The sequence below is a fragment of the Zalophus californianus genome, chromosome 17 (genome assembly GCF_009762305.2).
Source record: "Zalophus californianus isolate mZalCal1 chromosome 17, mZalCal1.pri.v2, whole genome shotgun sequence".
Classification (NCBI taxonomy): domain Eukaryota; kingdom Metazoa; phylum Chordata; class Mammalia; order Carnivora; family Otariidae; genus Zalophus; species Zalophus californianus.
In genome coordinates, this window is record NC_045611.1 from 18,416,701 (window position 1) to 18,443,299 (window position 26,599).

General features: G+C 57.2%; 1 protein-coding gene and 1 long non-coding RNA gene across 7 annotated transcripts in view; one reads left to right on the top strand and one right to left on the bottom strand.

Annotated features, from left to right (window-relative positions):
* LOC113936634 overlaps positions 1 to 16,627 on the top strand; it is a 29,071-nt gene extending 12,444 nt beyond the window's left edge. The window contains exons 4-5 of the long non-coding RNA XR_004819779.1: positions 11,528 to 11,622; positions 12,066 to 16,627. This is a non-coding gene — a long non-coding RNA (uncharacterized LOC113936634). The remainder of the gene's footprint in view (positions 1 to 11,527; positions 11,623 to 12,065) is intronic.
* RIPOR1 (RHO family interacting cell polarization regulator 1) lies at positions 1,357 to 24,393 on the bottom strand. Of its 6 annotated transcripts, none has more exons than XM_027620086.2 (22): positions 24,267 to 24,393; positions 9,467 to 9,593; positions 9,197 to 9,349; positions 8,950 to 9,028; positions 8,228 to 8,251; positions 8,079 to 8,132; positions 7,778 to 7,930; positions 7,613 to 7,676; positions 7,474 to 7,517; positions 7,270 to 7,395; positions 6,740 to 6,888; positions 6,535 to 6,664; positions 4,889 to 6,451; positions 4,684 to 4,805; positions 3,688 to 3,820; positions 3,284 to 3,419; positions 3,022 to 3,183; positions 2,597 to 2,755; positions 2,268 to 2,464; positions 2,095 to 2,178; positions 1,889 to 1,979; positions 1,357 to 1,746 (listed from the first exon to the last, which is right to left on the bottom strand). In XM_027620086.2, the coding sequence occupies exons 2-22, from the start codon at positions 9,568 to 9,570 to the stop codon at positions 1,649 to 1,651; spliced, it is 3,825 nt and encodes a 1,274-aa protein (XP_027475887.1). In that variant the 5' UTR covers positions 9,571 to 9,593; positions 24,267 to 24,393; the 3' UTR covers positions 1,357 to 1,648. The 6 variants fall into 6 exon arrangements, with proteins under 6 accessions (XP_027475887.1, XP_027475885.1, XP_027475886.1 ...); XM_027620084.2 differs by lacking the exon at positions 24,267 to 24,393 and adding an exon at positions 17,193 to 17,371; XM_027620085.2 differs by lacking the exon at positions 24,267 to 24,393 and adding an exon at positions 11,279 to 11,490.
* Between the last annotated feature and the right edge of the window lie 2,206 nt (positions 24,394 to 26,599).

Below are 26,599 nucleotides of genomic sequence, written 5' to 3' on the forward strand. Positions count from 1 at the left end.
TGCCACCCTTCGTAGTTACAGAGGGAACACAGCACTGTGCTGGTGTGCTGAGAGTGTCTGCCCGCCCCCACCCCCACCTCAGCCCCGACTCTTCTGGAATGAGCCACCTGCTTCCACACACAGGTGTTTCCTGTGCTCCTTCCTGTTGGCCGTTTTTCTGCTCAGCGTGGCTTCCCCAGCAGGTGGTTAAAGGCCCAGCCAAACCTCCTCATACACAGCACTAAAACACGGGGGAGCAGGGTTCCCTGGGGATCTGGGTCACCCCCCTCCCCCAGCCTCCTGGGAGGGGGCCGTTGGCAGCTCATTGGCTCCTCTTGAGTGCAGGCGCACACACTTTCCCCAGTGTGCCCCACTTGTGTGCTGACACCACGGGCACTGAGACACCAGCGTGGGCTCCGGAAGTAGGGAGGGCCTGTTTTCCTTGCCCCTGGGTAATAATGAAAGCTCAGAGGGAGAGGGGAAGGGTAGAGAGCCTGTTGTCCAGCCTTGGGCGTGGGCCCCCTCCAGCCCTCTTTGGAACAGGCCTGCCACCCTGAAATCCCATCCCCGCCGTCCGCCTACCCCCCACTGAATTCTTAACCTCCTGGGGTTAACACACTCACGTGCCAGGCAACTCTGGGAAGAGGTGAGCCCTCTCCCTGGAGCCCTGCTTCCTGAAGCAGCAGTCTGCCCACTGTCAGGGGTGGGGAGCTCAGGGTTCAGTCAGGTTTGTTACTACGGAGAGGAGAGGCAGCTTGGGGAGAGAAAAAACTTGCTGTTTAGGGTCACGGGGGCAGCTATTCATGTTTCCTGCTTCCCAGGCCCCAGCTCTCCCCCTCTGCAAGGATCTCCCCTTTCCTCCTATCCAGCCCTCCAGGAGCTCCTTGCTCTCATCTCAGCCACCTTGGTAGGAAGCTGCTGCTGCTAAGGGAAGACCCAGAAGCCTGGCCGTTCGCTGACGGGGTTCTGCTGCCCCCTTCTGGCCAGAAACTCCAGTCTTCCCCACGGTCGTTGCAGCCGGCTTCATCTGCCTCCAGGCCGCCTGGAGCTAGCTGCTAGGGAGCCATTACCAGGACTGGCACCTCTGGGCTTTCTCTGGGCCAGCTCCACAGTTTGGCTGCAGCCTGGGCCCACAGCTTCCAGGCCCAGGGCACCCCCGGTCTCCAGACTGGGCCTCGTCAGCAACACCCAACCACCGTCTTCCTCTGCTCTCTTTCCCAACCCCAGTTCCAGCCTCTGGGCTCTCTTCTGCCTGAATTTCCAGGGCCAAAGCACATGCCATTGTCACAGCTGGGGGTGCAGATACACTAGTGTCAGGAAGCGCCATAGCCAGAGGGTGCTGGAGCAGAGGTCAGGAAGGCACCAGGCCAGGCCATGTAGGAAAGGCATTTTGCTTTTTTATTTTCTGTAAAACTCTGTAAATAAAATATAAAACCAAGGGATGTGGTAGGACACTGATTTGTGGCAAGTGTGCTGAGCCGAGGCTGGGAGGCACTTGACTGCAGGCACTGACTGCCAACCCAAGGGCAACGGAAGAATATATTAGATTTTCACTGATGGGAATCTGTGGGCGAGAGGTGTCTGGAGCCAGCCCTCACCCTCCCTGCCAGTGCCTGATAAGCCCTGAAAGTGAGGGGGAAGGGGCACTGGGAGCCAGCGGGGAGGGAATCTAGAATGCCGTGCTGGCCATGCTGCCAGGCCCAAAGATGTGGGGCAGGGCGTCCAGTGATTCCTCCAGCCGGCGATGGGCAGACTGCCCCTCTTCCCCTGTAATAGGTAAGGATGGGGTCAGGAGTGATCGTAGCCCCATCTCGGCCCTCCCATCCCTGACTCCATCTCACTCCAGCTCCCGTCAGCCAAAATGTTCCCGAACTCGACTTGACCTGTATCGCCCATCTCCTAGCCTCACCACACTGTTGCAGGCTCTGCCGAGCAGCTTCCCTCACAGCTTCTGTGTCCGTTTGGCACAGGTACACCAGGGGCTCAATGCCCTCAGGAGCCTACCGGAGAGAGAACATCGAGGTGGGCCCAGTGGGAAAGGTGGGAAAGGCCCAGGGCCCAGGACTGAGGGAGCCGCGAGGGGTGTGAAGCGGGGGATGGGCTGGCACGGGTTACCTTGATGCAGCCCAGGGCCAGGCAGCCGGCCACTCTCGTCTGTACATCCTCATCCTCGAGCTGGTCCAGGAAGCAGAGCAGGGCCTGGGTAAGGGTGGGAGCGCAGACTTAGCCAGACACTGGGAGCCTGGGGCCCCAGCCTTTGCCTCAAGGAAGGCCTGCCTGCCTCTCACCCGTTCCCGAAAGACAGGGCCCAGTGATAGGCTCCGGAGCTGGGTGCTGACAGCAGCCATGACCTTGTTGTTGCCATGGACCAGCAGGGAGCTGAGGGCCCGAAGCCCATCCTTTTGCAGCCGCCCCTCGGGCGCCAACCTCAGGGCCTTCAGCACAACAGCTTGGTCATCTGAGTTCAAATTCCGCACCAGTAACACTGAAAGAAAGGGAGGGGTGGGACAAGGTGGAGACTCGTGGGGTGGGGTCCTTTGTGCACTCATGCTCTCATCCACACCTTCAGACCCACCCACGGGGTCAGGCCACTTTGCGATCAGGGCCTCTGCCTCACCCTCCTCAGCGGTTTCAGTCACATAGGCCTCCATGGAGGGGCTATCCAAGGCTTCGACGTAACTCCAGAACTGGAAGACCGTGAACTGCTCTCCAGGGCCTGGGTGGGGCCTCCTGGGCAGCTTCTGCCCCAGGGCATCCTCCAGGAACTTGACACACACTGTGGGAGGCAGTGCCACAGGCCTCAGGGTTTGGATGGACCCAGGCCCTTACAGGGAAGAATGCTCCCATCCCAGGTTCAGGTCCAGGGGCCCCCTGTCCAAACCCTACCCCTCTGGGTCCTTGTGTGCAAAGGAAATAGCCTTCACTAGTTCTTCCTAGTGCTCAGCTCAGCAGGTCTGTATGGGCTGACCTGGCTTTTCCTGAGGTCCCATCACTGGGGATCCGAGAAAGGAGGCAGAGGGGGCAGGTAGGCAGCCCACTCACCAGCCTCAGCTAGGCCTGGCTGGCGCAGGGAGAGACGGGCACTGTACTGATTGCAGAAGGTGAGGAGCACTCGCTCCACAGGGCAGATGAAGGGGCTGAGTCCCTCTGTGCACTGGTCCCAGAAGGTCAGGAAGCCGGGCCGGGAGGCTGAGAACTGCACCACTATGAGGAGGTGCAGATGAGCATCAGCAACCCAACAGGCAGATGGGCATGTAGATGGGGCGAGGTAAGGGAGGAGCTTCGGGGCAGGCAGGGCCTTTACCTTCCTGTGCAGAGGTGGCAGGGATTTCCCATCGCCTGCTAAGCTCGCATACGGCCTCCAGCACTCTGGCCTCCCTCAGTAGCCGCTCCAGGGCCCATGCCTCCTGGCAGCGCAGGGGCCCAAATGTGCCCAGTTTCTGGAGAATAGGGGTGCCAAGCAACTAAGACCTCAGGATAAAGACTGGGGAGGGTGGAGCCCAGGGACTACAAGTCCCAGCATGCATGGAGATGGGGTGGGTAGCCAGAGTACGGGAGGTGTTCCACTCAGCAAGAGCCAAATGCTAGGGCCCTGGGGGCAGTGGGGAGTGGAAGTCAGAGGAGGTACGGAGGGCCGGGATCGAAGTGCAGGGCTCCCTGGGATAAGGGGCTATAAAAGGAGGGTGTGGGGAATACCACTAGCCTCACCAGCAGGAGGCGGCTGCAGTGGTACAGGTGCTGGACCAAGGCAGCGTCCAGAGCTGGACACTCCGTGCTGAGGGGGCGGGCACTGGGTAAGTCAAGGCTGTCCTCAGCCCCAGGCTCCAGGCTGTTTGGGGGCCTGAGAGAAAAATGGGGTCAGTCACCCCAGGAGCACGCATCACCATGTGGTCACCAGTGTGCTTTTATTAAGGTCACCCCATCCCAGAATGGAAGAACAGACGATGCACAGACAACAGACAATGGTTAAGTTCATGGAGGACTTCCGGAAGGAGGAAGGGACTGGGACCAACAGGTGGTAGTGGGGATGTCCAGGGTCCGTCTGCCTTTTACCTCCTCCAGCGGCAACCGCCAGGACCTCTGGGGCTGGGACGGGTGGGAGCGGGGTTGCAGGCGGGATGGTCTGCGCGATGTGGACTGCAAGGAGTTATGGCCCAAAGAGTGCAGGGCACAGGGCCCTAACCTGGGCAGCAGCAGAGGGAGGAGGGGCTGGGCACAACCCTCAACCGGGATTTGGCAAAGGCCCCTCTGGGACAGGGAGCCACGGGGCTGGGTTCTCCAGGAAAGCCTACGTTGAGACAGAGGGGGTTGATGCTGGGGGACCCAGGATGCATGGGGAGGCAGTGAAAGGGCTGGTACACAGGGGAGATCCAAGGTGAGGCCAGGGGAAAGAGGAGCTGGAGCATGATGAGTTGATGGGGACCAGCAGGAGAGGCAGGCATTGCAGGGACCAGGAGGAGGGAGGTCAGAAGTACTGGGGACACAGAAGGGGTTAGAAACAGGCATCAAGGACACACGAGGACTACACGGGGTGGGGGTAAATACAGACACACCTGCTGGCAGGTGCATCCCCTTCTGCCCCCCCTCCAGTCTTGCTGCTCTCCTTGTTCTACCTGGCCCCCACCTCATCTGCTCCCCCCTCCTGGCCTTTCTCCTTCCCCTGGGACTCAGCTTACCTCTGCCCCCTCACTTGGCCCCCCTCACCTGTCTCCAGGACCATCCATGTCGTCATCTTCATCCTCGTTGAGGAAGCTGAAGCTCTCCAGGGCATGTTCCACAGTGATACTAAGGCTGGAGGCCCGGCTGCGAGTCAGGCCTTGTCTCTGCTGGGGTCATGAAGGGAGTCAGTGCCACCCCCCACTGCCTGACTACCCTCCCCGTGCTGCTGCAGCCCACCTGCCCGCCTCACCATGAGCAGACTCTCCAGCCGGGTCACCTCCTGCTCCAGGCCCTGCAGCTCAGGGAACTGGCCACGATAGTCATCCAGAGCAGCCATGAGGGCCCCCAGGGCCTCTTCCAGCCTCCTATCCCCAGCCCCTCCAGTTGCCCCTGGAACTGGGGCCCGGGTGGCCACGGCCGGGCTAAGGTCTAAATGCTGGGGCACAGGGGCTAGAGGTGAGGGAGGGGGACTTGGGCTCTGGAGGATGGGCTCTGGGGGGTCTGGGGAAGGACCTGTGCGGGGTTCCCAACTGGATGAGGCGGCGCCTGGGTAGGAGGTACTGGGGGCTGTAGGGTCTGCCTGAGTGCAAGGAGTGGAGGCTGGGTAGCTGCAGGACAGGGTGAGGGTAACTGGGAGGGCGGGGTCTGTGTTTGTAGAGAGGCTGGGAAGCACGGCATGGTCTAGGCAAGTAGAAGAGCTTACAGTTAGTAGAGTGGGGCTTGTGACAGGATCGGTGGGGATCCTGGTGGTCTGGACTGGGCCCTTAGCTTTGGGGGTAGGACTTGTAGCAGTGTGAGTTGACATCCTGGCTTTGTGAGTAGGGCTTGTAGTGGTATGGGGGGTGCCTGCAGTGGTATTGGGGGGGCTTGTGGTAGTGTGGGTGGGGCTTGCAGTAGTGTGGGTGGGGCTTGTAGTGGCATGGGTGGGGCTTGTAGTGGTATGGGTGGGGCTTGTAGTGGTATGGGTGGGGCTTGCAGTAGTATGGGTCAGGCTTGCGGCAGTGTGGACAGGGCTTGTGATGGTCTGGACAGGGCCTGTAGTATCGGGGGTAGGACCTATGGTAGTGAGAGCGGAAAGCATTGCTTCATCAGTGGGTCTTGTGGTGGTCTGGACTCGGGTTGTGGCACTGGGGGTAGAGCCCGTAGTCAAGGGGGTAGAGACCGTGGGCTTGTGGGTGGAACCTGTGGTAGTGTGAGTGGCGCTTAGAGCACTGTGGCTAGGGCTAATGGCATTATAGGTCGAGCCTGTAGTGGTGTGGGTGGGGCCTGGCAGTTGGGAAGAGCTAGAGTCTGTGACCTTGTGAACCAAGTCTAGATGTGCAGACAGGGCAGGATCTGTAGATGTGTGGGCAGGGCCTGTTGTACTGAGGGTGGGGCTTATGGCAGAATGGCAAGGGTCCACAGCAGAAGGAACAGGACCAGGTGGCTCCCCATGGGTGGGATCTGGGTGTGCAGGCAGGCTAGGTCCCCAAGCTAGATTTTCTAGACCCAGAGCCTCCACTGAAGCCTCAGCCAAGGCAGCGTCCACACTGGCCTCACTGATGTGGCTCAGAGTCCGGCTGTAGGGGGCATGCCCATTGGCCAGGGCTGGGGCCATGGCGCCCTCTTCATCCATGGGCCTAGAGGTGGGGGTCTCAGGCCTACGGAAGGCGACTTGAAGAGGCAGAGGTTCAGGCTGCTGCACCAGAGGCCTGGGGGCTGAAGAGTGGCGGGCAGTGCCTGAAAGCTGGGGGCTAGATGAGTCGTCTGAAGATTCAGATGATAGGGACCATGCCGTCCCATTCTCTAGCTCCTCCTGCCGCCTCAGCATATTCTGGGAGAGAGGAAAGGGCATTTCAGGACCACCCCAGGGAGTCCCTGGGGGATGGTGGGGCCTAAGCCTGGCCTGTGACTCACGTAAAAGGCCTGTTCCCGAAGTGAGGGTGTGTCTGGTGGGCTCTGGCTATAGGTGGAGAAGCGCTTGGTGACTGTTGAGGCCTTATTGACAGTGGAAGCAGTTGAGGGCTGGTCATCCTTGTCGAAGGGGCTGGGGAAGGAAGAGGCTGTTAGCAGGTGCCACAGGACGCCTGGACCTGTCCCCAAGCCACTCAGCAACACCAACCTCCATGTGACTTCCAAGCTGAGCTTGATGGTGCCAAGGTCATTGATGTCCACAGCCACAACTTGGGGCAGGGCAGCAAACAGGTCCTTGGTCTCACAGGAGACACTGCCTACAACCACATGGTTGGCCAGACCCTTTAGTTCTGTTACCTGTAGCCAAGAATGCATCATGAGGTCACAAGGGTATAGGGGTCATGAGGTTGTGAGAGTAGAGAAGTCTGAATATCTATAGGGGTTATACGACAGTCAAAGGGTCACGGGGCCATGAGAAGGTTGCAGGGATTGGAATTTTCTGAGTGACGGGGCCATGGAAGATTAAAGCAGCCTGGGAGCATGGGGATCACAGAGGTCTGAGTTTGTAGGGTCACTGAGATCATGCGGGTCACAGCCTCATGGGGGTCCAGGGGGTCCAACATTCACAAGATGAAAAGATTATGAGAAAATCCCGGAGTCATGAAGGTCACGGGGGTCACATATTCGCAGAGGAGTCACAGGATCACGTTGCCCTGTGGTCCTGGGCAGATACATCACCTTGATGGACAGGAATTCCGTGAGCAGAGGAAGAAAGACGGTTTCCTCACTGTCCCACACCTGCTTTCCGCTACCCTCAATTCGGCCCCGTAGTTTCCAGCGCTGCCGCCCATATTTCATGCAGATCTAGGTGAACAGGCAGGATGAGGCAGCCCTGGCTGTTGCGACCCTCCCATCCCAGCCCTTCACTGCACATTCTCATACCTCATACTGATCGCCCACACACAGCCTGGCGAAGCCAGCCAGCCCTGGGAATTGGGGGAGAAGGAGATGAGCCATGTTGAGGGGTCTCAAGCACACAATTCCCTCTCCCCACCACCAGTCTGCTCCCATCACTTAGTACCTTTCATCCGGAGATGGAACTCGCCCAGCTGTGCCTCGAGCTCACTCTCCAGCAGACACATGCTCTGAGAGGGGTGGTCAAGGACAAGAGGGGGTCAAGAACCAGGCCCCCCTCACCAGCTCTGCTATACCCTGTGCCTCGGCCTCATGGACACCCCTCTCTCACCTCTGTGTACTCGCGATGCCCTCGAGTGGCCTCAGCCAGGCTGTCCCGGGCCTCGCGGCTCCCCGGGGACCCAGTGCTGTAGGCACGGACCATGTTGTAGGCACCATCCCGGAGACGTCGCTGGACACAGTATGCCTCATATAGCTCGTCAATCTGGGCAGATGAGTGGGGTGGTACTGGTGGAATTGAGACTTACTCTCGGGCTTGCTCACCCAGGGCCTAGCACTCCCCCCACCCCAATCTCCCTGTGACACCAGTCTACCGCCCCACTTGTGTGCACACATGCATGCTGCACACGTACCTTGCTGGCATGGAACTCCAACCGTCGCAGGAAGCGTTCAATGGACTTGACTTGCTGAGGGAGAGGTATGTCAGGAGGGGCCAGAGGACCAGAGCCCTTTACCCTCCCCATGAGCTAACCTCTTCCAACACCATTCTCTACACACTCACCTTGTCCAAGTCATACAGGAAGCCCTACAGGAGAGGATGAGAGGAGGCACTTAGGAGGCATGGGAAGTATTCCAGCAGGGGCACCTGTCTACCCAGACCCAGCTAACTCCTCTCGTGCACAGCCTTCCTCCCCCTCATACCATAGTCCACAGCCACTCCACTCAAAGCATGGACCGACCCACCTTCCCACATGCCTGGCCTTTGGTGGATGTTAGTGACATAGGGTCTGGTCCTCAAGACCGCTCCTGTACCCTTCCCCTGACCGCTTCCCCTGGGATCCCTCCCCTGGCCCTCTCCCTTTCCCACAACCCTTAGGAAGAGGTTCTCTCTACCAGGGAACTCTTATTCTTCAAGACCCAGCAGAGGTGCTTCCTCCTCTAGGAAGTCCTGACCTGTTCCTGGGGAAGAACTAGGACTCTCTGTCAGTACTACTACAATATAGTCTCCTGCTGTCCACATCTGTGGGAGTCTGACCCACCCCACTGAAAGCTCCCATGGACAGATACTGGGTCCTAGGCAGAAAGTGTACACAGCCTGGGGAAGGTGGGGCTAGAAACCTGCCCAGCCCCAGCCTTTCCTGATATCCTGTTTTCTAGTCACAGCTGGGCTAAGTCACCCTAAAAAACAGCCCTGATGTCACCCACAGCTGGTGCTACCCAGTCCCCCAGATCACAAGGGCAAAGAGCAGTAGTCCAGGGCATCCTTGTTAACCCTTTACTCACCAGGCGGGAATTCCTCTTGGACTCCCTAATCTGTCCCTGGAGTTTCTCCTGCTCCTGCTGGTGCACTTCCAAATAGGCCCTGGGGAAAGGGGCAACTACAAGAATTAGCTTACCTTTGCAGCCTCCAGCTGCCCAGGGTACAGGCAGTAGGAAGAAGATATGAGGCTGGGGAAGTTTCCTACTAGCAGAAAGGGGATGAGGGCTTAGGGAGGGGTCCTGGGATAAGGCATTGGGAGGAGTTCCTTACGTCAGGCCCTGCTTGAGCGCAGTGTACACTAGGTCCAGCCGCTCCGGCTGCGGGACCTTAGGGGCTGGGTGCGCCACAGAAAACATCCTGGAGACTCGGGAGAGCGCTGGGGGCTTCCGTGGGGGCCCCGGGGGACTGAAGGCCGGGAAGCTCCTGAAGAAGAGGCTACACTCAGAAAAGTACAAGAAGGAGTCCCCAAACCCTCACTGCACACCCAGCTCCAACCCCGTCATACTCTCTTGACCCCATTAGCTCCCCTCGGCTGCGTACCTGGGCCCCCGCTCGTGGCTGCCGAGGACGCCTGCGAAGGACTGGCTCCTACTGACCCGGGCGCTGAGCAGGCGGCGCTGCGGCCGCACCGACAGGGACATCATGGAATGAGTCCGCGCGGGGCTCCCTGGGGGGTGGCGAGGGCGGGTGTCCAGCGCCAGTCAGGCTTTTGAAGCCCCCTCCGGAGGCCCGGCCTCTTAGTCCTCCCGGACACCGCCTGACGCCGGGAGTCCGACAACCCCGCCGGCCCCGGCGCTAATGACAGGGCGGCCGGGCGACTCGGCCTCGGACTCAGCGTGGCCTCGGCTCGGCCCCCACTTCCTGCAGAGGTGCAGGCTCCGCCTGTCGCGGGGCAGGAAGGGGGGTCGCGCGGGGACCCTCCCCCGGCTGGGAAGGGGCAGGAAAGGGGCGGGGCGCATGAAGAATGTGCGGAAGCGCCTGTTTACCCGGGGGCGGGGCGGGCTCCCCAGCCCTGCCCCTGAACTCACCCCCCACCCCCCGCAACAGTGACCAGGAGCTCCCGCGCCCCCACCCCGTGAGGCCGCGGAGGTCACCGGGCGGGGTGCACGCTCTGAGCCCAGCGGAGGTGCCGGACAGGCCTGGCAGGCGCGGGACTGGCTCTTGCGACCCGCCCGCCCCGTGTACACTGCTCCCCTCCAGCCCCCACCGACTCGCAGGCGCCGGGACGCCAGAGCCCTCCCAGCGGCCAGCAGCCGGGGGATTCCCAGAGTGGGGGGCAGTGCCAAGAAGTGCCCTGCCTCCGCCACTTTCCTGTGGCTCCGACCTGGAAACTGAGTCACAGATGGACGCCTTCGCCCGCGCCCTTAGCCGGAAGGGATCCTCCGCAGACCCCCACCCTGCTCCGAAGAAACATGTGCCCCTGGCCCCCAGAGTCCGGCCCACACCCCCTGGGGCCAGCCCCAGGGCCTTCGCAGCCCCAGGCCGGGTCCTACCTCTCTTCTTGGCACTCATGGTAGGTCCAGGACAGCTCCCCACCCCCTGCGCTTGCCCTCCCGCCCCTGTGTCCCCACAGGCCCAGGGCCACTAGGTGCTGGCCGAGCTGGGCTCCGCGCTCGCTCCCAGCGACTCCGGCTCCGGCTTCAGCTCCTCCCGGCGCCGCCCCCCGCCCAGTTCCTGCCGCCTGACTCAGCCCGCCGGGATGGATGGGGCGGGACCGGCTGGACGGGGGCGGGGGGTGGGGGTACCGGGCCCGGGGACTGGCCGGCCTCTGGGAGGGGTGCCTGGGGGTTCCCTTGGGGGAGGAGACTGAAGTGGGTCCTCTCGGTGGGGTTAGGCGTTTGGGTAAAGAGAGTTGAGCGCGGCGGTGAATAAGGAGGGATAAACAGAATGAAGACCCTGAGTGGAGACTGGATTGGATGCAGTTAGCATAAGGGTCTCATAGAGTGGCTGTAGAGGGGTGCTGAGAGAGGACTGAGCACACAGGGGGCTGGGAATTGGGGTTCCGAGTATGTAAAGACTGGAAGGGCTGTGGGTGCGGAGTGGAGGGTCTATGCCAATGGAGGGCAGAGTCAGGCACGAGCATGAGGGGTCTGGGAGGCTGAGAAGAGGGAAGGGCTAAAGGGGGACTGGACCAAGCTCATATTATGTATTGCTGCCTCAAAAAGGAAGAAGAGAAGGAACTGGGTACAGAGTCACACAGCCCCCATCCACAGGGGTGCTCAGTCTAGGCACACTCCCCGGCACCCCCAGGCCCTAGGGAAGAGGATCAGGTCCCACTTCCCAGCCAGGGCCTCCTCTCCAGTAGAAGCTACATCCTAGAATGAGGCCCCCTCCTTCTGGCCACCAACTCACATGGCTGAATCTCCCTGGTGTTGGTCCTTTCCCGCCGCCAGTATCTTTTCCTTGAATTTCCTTCATCTACCTCCAGCCTAAATAGAGGCTACCATGCCCAGGGACTAGTGGGCATTGGAAGGGCTGGGTGCTCCCCCATCCCATAAATACTCCTGCTCCCTGATGCTCAGTTCTGCTTACTTTCTCCCCCGAGAGGCTGGGGTGGGCCCAGGGATCAGCATTTCCAACAAGCCCACCACTCCCCTACAGATTCAGATGCAAGATGCCCAAGGACCCCAGTTTGAGAAGTGCTTAACCTCCTCTCTCTCCTTGAAGACCTGGTGCTGTGCACCCTACACTAGCAAGTATGTATTCCTGCGGATTGCCTGCCCAACACTGGCCTTTCTGCTCCCTTCAGCCACCCTCCAAGGGAACACTCCTGGCTCTGGAATGCCCCTTTCCTAAATCGCAACCACAGTGACTCCAACTTTAAGTCTTTCTCCATCACCTCCACCTTCCCTGTCTTCTACCTGAGACCTCTTGAGCCCTCAGTTCATTTATTCACCTATTCACTGAGTGACAACTCTGTGACAAGCATGTGTCAGTCACTCCTGGAGATACAGCCCAGAATTCCAGACACCATCCTGCATAGAGCTCACAATTGGCCCCAGCTTCCTTTCTCTCTGCCAGCTCCCTCCCACCTTCTCTTCCCTGCACATCCTTCTCCCCAGCCTAGATCCGCAGCTACCACTGCATCGCTCACTGCTGCTAATATGCCTAGCACTCGTGCTTCTCTCCTACCTGGCAGAAACCACCACTGGGCAACCCACCTCCCAGGCTTCTCTGTGCCTGCACCTGCTGGAACTGAGCTGGAACCACAGAGCAATTCTCTCAACCTCAGCCAGGCTCTCATTTCCCACCGGGGAAATCCTCATGTGTGGCCCTCCTCAGCTTTCTTCCTTCTCACAGATGATGAGTGTTTCAGACTTTCTCCACAAGCCTCAAACAAGCTCAAGTCACTGCCACATAAAAAATGAAAACAACCCTGGCAACTGCCAAAATGCCCATCCGTAGATAATGGAACCTATACAGCAAAAAGAATGGACAATATATAACTGCACACAGCAATATGGATGAATCCTACAGACATAAAGAAGCAGCAGGACCACAAGAGAGGACATGTGTATGGTTCCCTTGATATGAAAGTTCAAAAACAGGCAGAACTCATCTATGGTGATAAAAGTCTGAATACTAGTTACCCTTTGGGAGTCGTTACTGGAAGGGGGCGCAAGGGGGCTTCCAGGGTGCTGGTAATGTTCTGTATTTCCTAATCTGGGTTCTATTTCCTGATCCTATGTGGGTGTGTTCCCTTGTGAAAAATGGGCTGAGCTGTACACTTAGGACATGCACCCTCTCTGTAGGTATATTTTAATATAAAGTTGACTTTAATAACTCCAAAATGAAATGACTCTTCTGTGGACCTCACGTCTCTTTCCAGCGACCCCACCCATGGTTCCATTTGGCCTTTTCAGAGTCAAATTTCTTGAAGAGATGTCTACCTCGATTTCCTCTCCATGACCAGCCAGTTCTCTTCCCACTCTGGTCCACCTTCCACACCCACCACTCCCCTGACTGGTCAGTGACCTCCCTGTTGCTGAATCCAGTGTCCAAGGCCTAGTCCTTATCATGCTTGATCTCAGTAAAGCTTTTCACTTCTGTGGCTCTCTTCCTCTTCTTTGAGCCCTTGAATTTCAAGAGGCAACAACATGCTCCTGGTTTTCTACCTATCTCTCTCTGGCTGGACATCTTATTTTCCCACAGGAGATCTGTCTTTCTCATCATCCCAGAATGGGCCTCAGCCTCCTCACTCTTGGGCTGGGTACATCTCCCACACCTCAATACCATCTAAACGTTGCCAACTTTCTTATCTCTTCCTTGCCCAAACGGCTCTTCTGAGCACCAGGCCTCTGTAGCCAACTGCCTGCTTGTCACCTCCCCGGAAGCTGAGCGACAATGCAGAGTGGGCTATTGGGGGATGTGCTGCGTTTGAGGTCCCCAAGCTGAATCCACCAATTTCCTTCTCAAACTTGACTCTCCCCAGTCAACCTCTCTGTGGCAGCCCCAGCCCCTCTTTACCCAGTTGTTCAAGACAGAAACTAGGAGTCATCCTGGATGCCTCTGTCTCTGTTACCCCCACATCCACTCAGCCGCCCACTCCTGCCATCTCTGGAAACTGCTCCCCTCACCTCCACTCCCATAGTTAGAATTCGAGTCCAAGCTGTCACCGCCTCTCATCTAGAACCCTACTGCAGCCTCCTAATGGGCTCCCTGTCTCCACTGTAACCCACGATGACCCATTCTTTTTTTTTTCTTAAGGGTATCAAGCTTTATTTTACATGACTGCCTACATTTTTTTTTTTTTTAAGTAAGCTCTGCGCCCAACGTGGGGCTTGAACTCGAGACCCCGAGATCAAGAGTTGCATGCTCTACTAACTGAGCCCACAGGTGCCCCCTGCACTGTTTATTCAATAACAACATTGCTCTTCTTAAAATTCCAGTCATCTCCCAATGCCAAAAACCGTGCTTTGACAAGTGCTTTCTATAGGCCAGGCCCTGCGCTTAATTAACAAACATCATCTCATTTAATTCTGGTAACAACCCTAACAGGGGTAAATCTTATTAGCCCCATCTTGCAGATGAGAAACCTGAGACTAACTGGCTGTGTGACCTCGGGCATGCCATTTCTTAACCTTTTTGGGCTTCGGATATCCCTCTGTTAAATGAGCATAATAACAACAACAATGGTCTCCCAGGGCTGTTGGGAGTTTGAAATTAGCTACTTCTCTCTCTAGGGAGTGTTTGGGGAAGGGAAAATTGTATGTGGGGTAGGGAAGTTGGGGTGGGCACACTACCACACTTTGAGCACACAACAAATATTAACTGCTGTTATTAATAATCACTAATCTGCCCAAGATTACACAGCTGGTAAGTGGGAGGGCCAGGATTCAAATCCAGACAGTCAGACCCCAGGACTCTGAGTCTTTAACATCCCTCTCTCTGACTCTTGTGAAACATCCATGGGTGACTCCCTACCCCAGGGATAAAGTCTAGATTCTCTGACATGACCCCCAACACCCTTCAGCCTCTGTGCCTCCCCACATATACCTTCAACCAGTCCTCCACTCAGTCCCCCTGCTCCTCTCATGGTCTTTCTGTTCCAGCTACTGTGACCCTCTCAAAACCTGCAAGGCTCTTCAGCCTTTAAGCAACAACCTCCATTGCTCCTGTATCCTCCTCCCATACTCTCAACCTGAACAACTCCCTCTCTTTTTTCATGTCTTACCCTATGACTTCTTCCCGGAAGCCTGCCCTGGGTTGGTTCCCCCTTTCAGGCGCCTCATAGCTTCCTTCCTCTGACCCCTAAGACCACATAGCTCAGTTGTCAGTTCTCCTTTAGTATCTGTCTTCCAACCAGACTGTGAACTCTGGAATCAGGGGCCTGTTTGTGGGGTTCACTGCTGTGCCCTCTGGGCCCCACACCAGGGAGATGAGGGAGGGGGCTGAGTGAACCGGGCTGCCCGGACACAGGAAGAGCAGATCCTGGGCTGTTGAAGGGGTAGATTTTAAGTCTGTGCCCACCCCAACTCCCCTATCCTGCATACAATCTTCCTTGTCCCTTCCCCACTTGCTGATTATATCAGCAAGTAGCGTTCTGCTCCCTGGGCATAAGGCAGGGTGGGGACCCTGGGATTCTGGAACTGAGTGGGTAGGCTAGAATCAGAGTAGGCTCACTGTCCTAACACTTTTCTTTCTCTGACTAGGGCTCTGCTGCCACCAACTCCCTAGTCCCTGACAGGGACCAGGATGTTGGTCTGCACTCTCGCCAAATGACCATCAGAATATCCACCTGAAATGTGACCATTTCAGCAGGTGGAAAGGCAGGATCTTCCCTGCTGCAGGGGAGAGAAAGAGCTGAACCCCTCTGAGCTAAGGGAGAGGGCCCACCTTAACTGGCAGGGGCTGAATGATGGGAGCCAGGGGACTCTCTGGACTCATGGCAGCCCTGAAGTCTGTTCTGGACATGGGAAAGATCCCAGGTCCCAAAAGTTATGGGGCCTGCAGCACAGCCAGCTCCAGGCAGAAGGGAATGGAGCCCCGGAGGCCTGCATGGCCCCAGATTCCTCCACCCCCAATACCCTCTATGCCAAAAGTGGTGCACTTGTGTGGGACGGGAGGTCCCACCACCTGCACTGCCCAGCTCAGCGGTATGCCCGGCCAGGCCAGCAGCCTAGCCAGGAGTCCCCGGTCCAGCCCCGCCCAGGCGCGGGGCTGCCCCAGACTGAGGTAAACAGACGCTAAAAATAACCGGGGCAAGGGGCGGCTGCAAGAATGGGGTCCCTAACCGAACCTGTCCGGGTCTCCATGGCGACTGCCCCCAACCCCGGCTGCTGACGTCATGCCGCAGCTGCCTGAGCGGGAGGGAGGGGGGAGCGCGCGCACGCGCGCGCGCGCGCGCAGCCTAGGACCCCCCACCCCGGAACGAGGCGGAGGCGGCCGGGTGGCTTCACTTCCTGCCGGCCCCCTCCCTGGTCAGCTGGTCACATTCCCCGGCTGGCGGCGCCCTGGAAGCCTGGTGCAGGGCCTGGCAGGGTCGGGAGTCCCCAGCCGCAGTGAAGGGCCAGGGTTGACTGAACCTCGTCCTCCTCACCTGCCTTTCCACCCAGGGTGCACCCAGCCTGGCTCCCCGCGTGCGCCCCTCACCCCCACCCAAATCAGGCCTCCATCTCTGGCTGCTGCCCCACAGAACCCAGGAGGGGGAGGGGGGGTGGGAGTGGAAGCTAAGCCAGGCCTCCTTGTCCCGCTGGAGTATTTTGTACCTCATTGTTCGATTCTCATTCCCCACACCCTCTTCGTGCCACAAAGGTGGTAGGGCCATGGCAAAAATTCAGGTCTGGTTCTAGTTCCCACTTCTCCCTAAGCCAGTATGTGTGACCTTGAGAATATTACTTAACCTCTCTGGGCCTGCTTCTGCATCTGTCAGATTGCTATAACCCTCCTCAGAAGGCTGTGCTGATGTGAATGCTGCAGGCCCAGGGTGAGGTCCCACAGATGGTGGCCAAGGCACCTTTGTTATATGAGACTGCACACAGTAGGTGCTCCGCCAGCTCGCCTGGACCCGAATTAGGACCAGTCCAGTAGAACTGGCTAGGAAGGGTCAGTTCTGGAGACTGGACTCAGGCCTCAACAGGGAGAGGACAGAGGGTGCCCAGGGCAGACTTAGCCGATCCCTAGCCTTGGTGAGCAGCTTCTTCCCCAAAACAGTTCTGCAGGGTGCCCAAGCCTGGCTGCTTGCAGACAGACCCCGCATCAGCCTCCCATTCCCAGGGACAGAGTCTGTACCCCGCCAGGCCAGGGAGATCATCTCCAGCTTCAGCCGTTTGGGCAAAGAGCCCGGCCACAGGCCAGGATCCGCCACCTCGGGCCGAGCCCCAAAGCCGCTTAGGCCGGCCGGTAGGACCAGGAAGATTAGCTCATCTCAGAGGCTGGCCTGCACCCTCACCGCCCCCTCCCCATTCCCAGCTCAGCCTACCCCGCGGCGAGGGCAGGGGGGCTCCCGGAGAGCGCCCCTGCCAGCGCCCAGGCTGGCGCCTTGGGCCCGCCGTCAGGCCCGGCCCACCCCAGAGCTCCGGGGCAAGGGCCGCCGGGGCCTTGCCTTGGGAGGGAAGGAGGCCCAGAGGCGGCGGCTTTTGTGGGCGTCCTCCGCGCCCGGGGGGAGGGGAGGAACCACACCGCGCGGCTCGGGTACCGGGGATGGGGCGATGTGGGACAGGGCCGCAGCCGGGGCAGCAGATCCGGGACCGATGGGGAGGCACCCGGAGAGCCGCGCCCATCCCCGGCACGGCCCGCCGGCCCGGGAAACGGCGGTGACACTCACATGGCTGCGCTGGACTGCGCGGACCTCGCGCTCTCCGTGCGCTCGTCCCTGCCCGGCCTGGTCGTGCCGCAGCTGCCGCTGTCGCCGCTGCCGGCGTCCGCCCCTCCTTCCGCCCGTCGCCCGCCGCCCAGCCACCCCGCTCCTCCCCAGGCCGCTGGGCCCCACCCACTGCGCTCCAGCGGCTCCCGCACCGGAGGAGGTGCCCACGGCTCGCTCCGCCCTCTCGGGTAACGGGGCAGGCCAGTGGCCCGCGGGTTCCACCAGCCTGCGGGGAGGCGGGGCCCTGTAGGACGCGAGGGCGGTGGGAGCTCTCGGCGCTCGGGATCCGCGGGAGCTGGGCAGCTGCTAGCAAAGCCCGTTCCTTCCCACACAGATCCCAAAACAGGGTGAGCTGAAGGGCCCCGCTTGCCTGCCCGCTCCTCAGAATCTGTGGTCTCTAGAGATCTTTCAGGCCCTCCTATCTGTGACCGCCTGAAACAGGTCCTGGAACCGCCCCTGCTGGGTTGGGTTGGTTGGAGGGAAGGATCAGGGACAGTTTCCGGAAGGGGAACAAGGGGGCCTGAAGCCTAGCCATTGGACACCTGGCCGCGCATTCACCACTCATTGGTTATTGGCTTCTGGGGAGCCTCAGGCCTTGCTCACAGAGCTTGGCAGGGTCTGGGTACCTGGGCTTGGGGCACATGTTGGCCAAGGGGGCCAGAGCCCAGTCCTTCCCCATAAGGGGACTGGAATACTGCCTCTCCCCTCGAGTGGGTCGAGGTGGAACTGAGATCTCTGGGCCTCACCCTTCAGGTTTCACTCTGTAGTCCTTCACCTTTAGAGGTAGCACAGACATACCCAGAAGCAGGCTGAGGGACCTTAAGAGGTTCTTGAATATCTGCACCCCCCAGGGTTGGTCTTCACAACCCAGAAGTTGTGGTGGGGGGCAGAGACCCTCAGGGGCCACTGATATCCTCTCCATCACCAGCTCTTCCAAGAGACACACCACCCTCTTCCAGTTCTCTGGCCTCCCAGCCCCTCCTCTTTGCCTTCCTTTGCAGCACACCTTTCTCTATAGTCCTTGAACCTGGGGATTGCTTCCAGGGACAGGGTTGTCTTTATTTCCCCACCCTACAATATCACCCAGTCCCAGGGCTTCCATCCATCCACTGCTGAGCATACCAAGCAGTCCTCCATGCTCAGAGCCCTCTCCTGTTCCAGAGCCTCTCGTTGACCCACCAGATCTCATGACCGGCCCCTGGGGGACTCTTCTTCCTTCGTCTTATCTCTGCAAAGCACTGACCTCCATTCAGGCTCCCACCTGAGCCAGAGGCCTGGCCTCTACGGAGCTCTCAAAACTGGCACAAGTTGGTCCCTGCCCACCTCTGAAGTCACCTCCTCTGCAAGGCATCCTCTGACCACCTTCTCTGAAGACAGCCTCTCCTTGTTACTCTCTCTCCCCATGTCCTGTGGACTACCTTCCTGTCACTCATCACCACCAGGGAGCATGCACGCCCATGTGTGCTCATGCACCTAAACCTGCCTCACTGTGGGTCTTGAAGTTCTGTGGGGGCAGGGATCATGGAAGTCCTCGTCACCACTGTCCCTAGCTCGAGAAATATTTGTCAGATGATGGGGCACCTGGGTGGCTCAGGCGGTTAAGCGTCAGACTCTAGATCTCAGCTCAGGTCTTGATCTCAGGGTCATGAGTTCAAGCCCCGCATTGGGCTCCACACTGGATGTGCAGCCTACTTTTAAAAAAAATTTAAAAAATATATATATATAGTCAGATGAGCCAGTGAATGAATGAAGTGAACGAATCAGAAAATGCATGAACCATGACGTCACCTCTCCTACCCCCACCTTCATTCAGCCTTCTAGTTCTGTTGATTGATCCACCTCCAAGACATGTTTCAAATTCATTCCCTCCCTGTACCTCACCTCCCACTGCAAGTACTCTGTTTATTAATTAATTCTACAAACACCCACTGAGCACTCAGGGCTGGGCGGCTTGCTGGTTCCTGGGGTGGCAGGGGCATAGAGCTGTCCCTGCCCCATTGCTCGGAGCTCTGATGAGGCAGCATTGATTGCAGGGGCTCACCAGAGCACTGTCCGAGGATTTCTTTCTTATTCTGGAATTCTGGAATTCCACTTCCAGAAAATTTCTACCTTTTTTTTTTTAAGTAAACTCTACTCCCACAGTGGCGTTTGAACTTACAACCCCAAGATCAAGAGTCACATGCTCTACTGACTGAGCCAGCCAGGTGCCCCGAAAATTTCCACTTTTAATGGATGATTCCCTTGCCCTTTGTAGCCACTCCATTCTGTGTGTGCTCATGTCTCTGTCTGGTCACAGTTGGTACCTAGGCCTGGCCCACCACCTCTTCTGGCCTCCCTCCCTCCACCTTTATCCCCTACAGTTATTCTCTACCTAACAGCTTGGGTGATTTTGAAATCATAAATCGGGTCATACCGGGTCACCATTGCCCTCAGGATAAGTCCAGACTCAGTCGTGGAGCCTCTAAGACCCGGGAGGTCTGGTCTAAGATGACCTCACCTGCTCATCTCATCTCCCATGCATCCTGCCAGTCTTTGGTGCTCTGGTTCTACTACGCCATTCTATCTGTGACTCCCCGAGCGTGGTCCCCATGCTCTGGCCTCTGTCTCTTCTCCCAGCTTCCCTTCTACTTGGGTTGCTCCTCCCCGTTATCCACTTGGAAAAGGATTCAACTGTCACCTCCTGCAAGAAGCCTGTGTCCTCTGGCTTCCCACTCAACCCTTCTGAACACCCATTACTTCCTATTGTCCTTGTCTGTGACCAGGCTTGGCTCCCCATCCTGTGACTACCAGGGCCAGGCATGGATGGGGCTGCAGTGAGCAGATGGGACACCTTTGCCTGGCCCCCTCCCCTTGCCTAGGCACCTTGAAGGAGGGATGGTAGCTGAGGCCTGTGGGGTGATGGAGGCCTCTCAGACTTCTCCCCAACAACCATGAGCCAGGTGAGGAAGGACACAGCTGAAACCCATTTCACAGAGAAGCCATCCTGAGGCTCAGGGAAAGCAGGGCCTTTCCATGGTCCTGTGCTTTGGAAGGGGCAGAGTCTGAGCTCCAGCTCAGTTCACTGAGTCCTAATCAGTTTGGCTTTGAGTCAGCCATGGTTTCCTGAGCACATGCCCAGCTTGGCGCCAGGCTGGGAGCCGGGCTGGGAGCCGGGGCAGAGCACAGAACCATCACCATTTCTAACCATAAGCACCATGAGTCCACATTCCTGAAGGGACGGGCTCTAGCCTGAGAAAAGTCCCTCAACTAAACAGCAGAGGGTGGTGAGAACCACAGCAAACCCCAGGTCCTCGTGTAGGGTGTAGCTAGTTCCACTTTTGGAAGTAATGCAGTTCAAGTCCCCAAACCCAGAAAAACGGAGGCTTCCCTCACCCCACCCCACAGCCTCCATGGCTACCTCTCTCTGGTATGCAGCTTCACTCCCCAGCTTTCTGGGAGGGAACAGAATAGAAGCCTGCCCCTTACTGTGCCTCGGACAGAGTGTGCAGCATTCATTCATTCGCCAGGAAGCAGAAGCTGCTGCATGCTCAGCTCCTGAGGGACCAGAAGTGGAGGGGGGGAGCAGTGAGGCAACCTCATCCCTGCTCATGGGGGCTCACTGTCAATCAGGGCATCTACAGCCCTGAGTCTCTGTACCTTCTGTGTCACCAATGTGTGTGTGTGAGAGAGAGAGAGAGAGTCGGTGAGTGGTGGGGGCAGATGATAGCTCAGGACGGAGGACGGAGGGGCTTGTGGGTAGGTCTGTACCTGGACCAACCTCCACTCCCCTCCAGCCCCAAGCCGGACTCTACTTCCCATTGTGTATGTCAAAGGGCAAGGGCCAAGGATGCTGCCACGTTCGACCACGTTCGAGTCCTAGCTTTACCACTCTCACCTCATGGTTTCCGGAGCCACTTCTCTTTTCTGATGCTTTAACTGAACCCATTCACCCATTAAAACTGCAATTTGAAGATGCACTCCATCTCATTCATAATCAATACAATGCAAATATAAACAACAACAAGAAACACTTTTTTTTTTTTTGCCTCTGAGATTGGAAGTGAGGGACGATGTGTGAGTGGACACTCTCAAGAGAGTGGGAATGGTTTGAGGGGTTAGGCGTAGTTTTTTCAGTATGTTTTAGGATGTCAAGTGCAAACCCCTCTTTCAGTTCCACTTCAAAGAAATTTATCCCAAAGAAAGAGTTGTACAGGTAAGAAAAGATCTGTGCTTGAGGATGTTGATTACTGGCTTGCTTGCCTGGGATAAATGGACGACACAGTTCTCGTGCCCATCAGTGGGTGACAGAATGCTGGAGGAGGCACACGTATGCCCGGAGATGCTCAAACACTTATGAGGCACCTGGCATCATTCTGGATGCTGGGGACACAGTGGCAGACCAGACAGGCAAGGTCTCTGCTCACAAGGAGTTTACACTCCAGCCAAAGGAGACCGATCATCATTAAGTTAGCGCCTAAGTACGATGACTTCAGAGAGAAAGGAGAGAACTGGAGAAAACCACCAGGGTTGATGTGATGTCGAGGGATGGGGCTGAGGGGCTACTTTAGTCAGGGTGGTCAGGGAAGGCCTCTTCTGAGCCGAGAACTGAATGGCAAGAAGGAAACAGTCATGGAATGATCCAGAGAAAGGGTATTGCAGTCTGAGGGAACAGCAGGGCAACCGCTCTGAGGTGGCAATGAGCTTGCTGTGTGTGAGTCACGTGGGCTGCAGCAGAGGGAGAGGTCTGAGAGGCGGCAGGCTCAGGTCAGGGTAGGGTAGGGAGTCAGGGCTTTCCATCTCTCCACAGGGAAAGGTGCTCCACACAATAAACACGGAGGAGTGGGGAAAACACCACAACAGCTGCCTGTTATCCTGTTGCAGGAGTCTCCTCAGGGCAAACCTGCCTCCACCAGCCCCCGAGAGCTGTCAGGAGAGCTGTCAGTGGCCATCACCTCTGGGCATTGAAATTTTGTAAGCAAACAAATTACCCAAAATTGGCAAAGAGAAAGGATCCATCCAGTCTTTTCTTTTGGCTCTGTTACCCCAACTCTTACAATAAAAATACTTTTATTTTTTTCTTTGTATTTATTTATACAAAGAATGGTTGGCAGTGAACGGGTCACTTTTCATAGACAGCAGGGCCACTTCTTCTTGAGACATTTCCAGGCCGGATCCTGGCCCCTGCACCTAGTAGGCATTAAGTTTCTAGCCCAGGGTGGCCAGGCTCCACAGGTGACTTCCCTGGAGACTCTGCCCCAGGCGGGGTGGAGTTTCTGCTATTGTCCCCACTGATCCAGCTTTGGCCTCCAGGGGGGCCTGTGAGCAGTGCCGTGCTGGGGTGGGGTGATTGTGTCCCACAGGCTGGGCCAGGCGTCCTTCCTTCCTTCCTGACTCCCTTCTCCCAAGGGACAAGTAGGGAGGGACGTTCACCCCTCTCCCAGGTCACGGGATGAGCTGCTCCCCCGGGACCCTTTCAGGCCAGGCCACTTGCCAAAGGCTACAGTGAGTGATGTGTAGTTTATTCTGAGTTCCTACCACTAGCAGAACTGTTCTGACAGATTTGGAGGGCCCTGTAGTGGGGAAGGTCCTAGTCACCCTGTATGTGGTCACACCCTCCACCCATCAGAAGATGATCTTGGGGCGGTGCATCCGGGAACCGACCCCTGCCTTGCCCCATCCTCGCCTAGGAAGTACAGCGTTGGTCTTTGGCGCCACCGTGTGGGAAGCAGCCACACTGCAGTTGTACATTCCACAAAATACTACCCAGCTCCAGGGGGCAACCCCTTGCCCCAAGTCCTGTTTTTGTGAATGGGTCGCCCCTGGAGTGTGCCGCATACAACCTGTTCAGCCTTATGCAGAGGCGACTCTCTTCACACTCGGACCTAATGGCAGATCACGGTCACTGGGAACCCCACCACCACCATTTAAACATCCTCCACGCTCTGAAGACTATTCCCAAATGCTCCCTGACCCTCCACTTCCCAGGTCCTCTCTTCCTTGGACCTGTTCCAGGTGTGCTGAATATACATAATCCTCCTTCTCTTCTGAAACTCCCTCTGGCTTCTGTGACTGCTCTTCTTGGATTTCTAGCTGCTTCTCCGGCTGTTTCTCTTTATGTCCCTTGGTGGGCTCCTCAGGGTATTGGTCTCCCTTCCCTCATCCTTAATATTTTTCTCCAAGCCATCCTGACAACTTCCAGGGCCTTCTTCCCATCCCCACAGTGATGCCTTGAGTCTCGGCTCCCCATCTCTCCTTCCATTTGCCCCTTAAGATGACCATTGGGTACCCCAAACTCACTGTGTAAAGTCCATCCCATAGCCTCTCCTCAGAACTGCTCCCCCTCTAGGGTTCTCATGGTAGTCTGGGTAGCCTTTTCCCTGACCCCCACCCCTCCACCAGCGACCAGGTCTGTCCTGTCCCTCCTCACCTCCCCACCCCACCCTCAGCCAGGGCACCACCCGCACCTCCTTCCTGGCCTCTTAGTGTCCTTGGTTTCGCCCAGCCTGGTCCATTCTCCACAGGGGATCCAGGCAGCTTCAGAGAGGGAGAAAAGGACCCAGCTGATGGCCTCTGCATATTGGACCCTGTCCCTTCCCACTTCCCCACTGGTCCTTCATCTCTGGCCAGTTCCTCCCCAGGAGGTCCTGGTTCCGGTTAGCCTGAACTTCTTTGTTCCCTGAATACACCCTGCTCCCCATGCCTCCACAGGCTGTCCTGTGCATCTTTTTTCCTCTTTCCTTCACCAGGTTAACCCCTGCCTACCCTTGAAGCCTCAGCTCAGACATCACTTCCTCTGGAATGCCTTCCCTGGACTCCAGGCTAGTTCAGGAACCTCTTGGTCGTGCTTACAATGCTCATGCTGCTCCCCACCACAGCCTTGTGTGCCTCCCCTTCTGAAAGGGACAACTGCTCCTGTATGGGCTCCACACACCAAGGCCAGATCCAGGTCCGGGCACTCTGCCTGATTCTCAGTCTCAGACGTCCTAGATCTCAAAAGTTACCAAGTGCACCACAGCAAGCCAGCTGCCGGGCTGGGATGGGGCCCAAGGCTCTTACCTTCCCCTCTGGGGCACCCCTGTTCCCCCAGATGCCACTGTGAGCCGAGTCAGGATCCTTGAGAGCCCATGGGAGCTTGATAGGCAGAGAATTGGCAGGTTCATGGCCCGGGGGGAAGGCAGCCATCAGCCTGGGCCCTTGAGAACCCAGGGTGCTGGTAGAGACTGTCCCAGCAAGGGGACTGGCATGCAGGTGACTCCAGGCCAGCACATCTGCTGAAAGGCATTAATGAGATTCCTTTCTCCCCCAGAGCTGTGCGGCGGGAGTGTGGCCTAGATGTCATGTAGGGAGGACCCAAATTCCTGAAGGGTGGTGGTGGCAGCTGCTAGGGTCCTGGGGTTAATTATCTCCAACGTCACATAGAAGAGAATGTGCTGAGGTGGGACCTCCTCCACCCAGCCTCGGCTTCTCAGGGCACGGATCTCTCCAGAACTCATCCTGCTCCTCATCTGATGAAGTCTGAAGATCAGCTCCATTTGGACCTCAGCTCCCTTACTGCACTCCGGACCCAAGTGACTGACTTTTCCCTGAGATGCTTTGGGGCGGGGTCCCACCTCTGGGCCTTTGCCTTTGCTGTGCCCTCTGCCTACTTCATGCCTGGGCCCAGCTATTTGCTCAGGGAGCTCAGTAAACACTGGTGAATTGAATTGCTCTGTAAATAAACAGAAAGTGCCAAATAGGTTGCCTGGCACTGAGGAGATGTACACTCCCCCAAATTTTGTAAGCAAACAAATTACCCAAAATTGGCAAAGAGAAAGGATCCATCCAGTCTTTTCTTGTGGCTCTGTTCCCCAAACTGTTCTCCTTTTACTTCTTCCAAACAGCCCTGTTCTATTCCAGGCCCCCGACTGCAATTTAGCCTGTCCTTTTTGGGGTCTGGACAATCCTACCCGAGGTGTCAAGAAGCCCTGTAGGATCCCCACAGTGGCCTCGTGCTGCTGAAGCTTCTTCCTCATCACTTGGCATAAGCACGTGCGATTGCTTGCCCGGTGGCTGAAAGTTCTACAGAGCCAGGGACTGCGGTGCCTCACTCACTACCGGTGCCCAGCGCCCATCACAGGGACTGGCAGATGCAGATGCTGTGTAAATATCTGTTGCATTAGGAAAGACTGCAGGCCCGGGAACACTGGGGGCTTTTCTCCCTCTCTGAAGCTGCCTGGATCATTTGCCGAGTTGGTGCCATCTCTGTGGTTATTCCAAATTGCCCAGAGGCACAGGCTCTCACCTGAGCTCTGTCTGGTTCCTTGCTATTTCTCTCATCACTCTCGCTCTTGTTTTTCCCCTCCAGTTCCCACAAGAGTAGAGAGGCTTGACAGTTTCACACTAAAGCTGAAAACTTTCCTCAAGATTCCTCTTGCATGTTTCCTGGAATCTGCTTTCCACCTCTCTTGGCTTATACAGCCAGTGACTCACTGAGCCAGGAGTCTCTTCTCCGCCGGGATTTCTTGCAGGAAACTTGAGAGGAGCTGGTGACATCGTCTTTCACCCCACCCCCTCTCAGCCCTGGCTTTTCTTTTCTTTTCTTTTTTTAAGATTTTATTTATTTATTTGAGAGAGAGAATGAGATAGAGAGAGAGAGCATGAGAGGGGGGAGGGTCCGAGGGAGAAGCAGACTCACTGCCGAGCAGGGAGCCCGATGCGGGACTCAATTCCGGGACTCCAGGATCATGACCTGAGCCGAAGGCAGTCGCTTAACCAACTGAGCCACCCAGGCGCCCTCAGCCCTGGCTTTTCTTATCTAGAAGGCCAGATTTGTTGTACCATGTGAAGCGGGAGAATTGCTATTTTTTCCCCTGACGCTGGCAGCCCTTATTAAATCAGGGCCCTGTACCCCAGGGGATCACACCAGGGTGTTTGCAGAGCTTCCAACACCCCCAACCCCTAGACTCCACAAGAACATAAAATCACCTCTGTTTCTTTGCCAAGTTTCCGCATAATGACGACTTCTGGCTCTCCCTGGAAATCTAGAAAACTATAGGAATACAACTAATGTGCTTTCAAGATGCCAAGCCTTCTCATCCTTCCTAGCCCCCAGAAATCACACAGGCACATACTTTCTGATTTGCAATAATTTTTTAAAATTTCAAATGCAAATTATAGAGTCTGCCACCTGCACAAAAGCAGCCTTCACATCAGCTGTCCCTGGCAGGAGGTTTTCACACTGAACGGGAGGGGAACTATGCTGATGTCACCCATGCAGTCAGGTGACCTGAGGGTGTGAGTGTGCATGTCCATGTCAACTCTGAGAGAATCTGGGGCAGCTGGGTTGCGGGGTGGGATTTTAGGGACTGTTGATGTAACTGGATGAATGGGGTAACATCTGGATATAGGCA

Bases quoted from the DNA above. Each gene is read 5' to 3' on its own strand.
- RIPOR1 (XM_027620082.2), bottom strand. The intron at 3,821-4,683 runs GTGAGGGGGGCC...TTTTTCTCTCAG, and splicing joins ATGGATGGTCCTGGAGACAG to GCCCCCAAACAGCCTGGAGC. The intron at 2,179-2,267 runs GTGAGAGGCAGG...ACCCTTACCCAG, and splicing joins GCCCTGTCTTTCGGGAACGG to GCCCTGCTCTGCTTCCTGGA.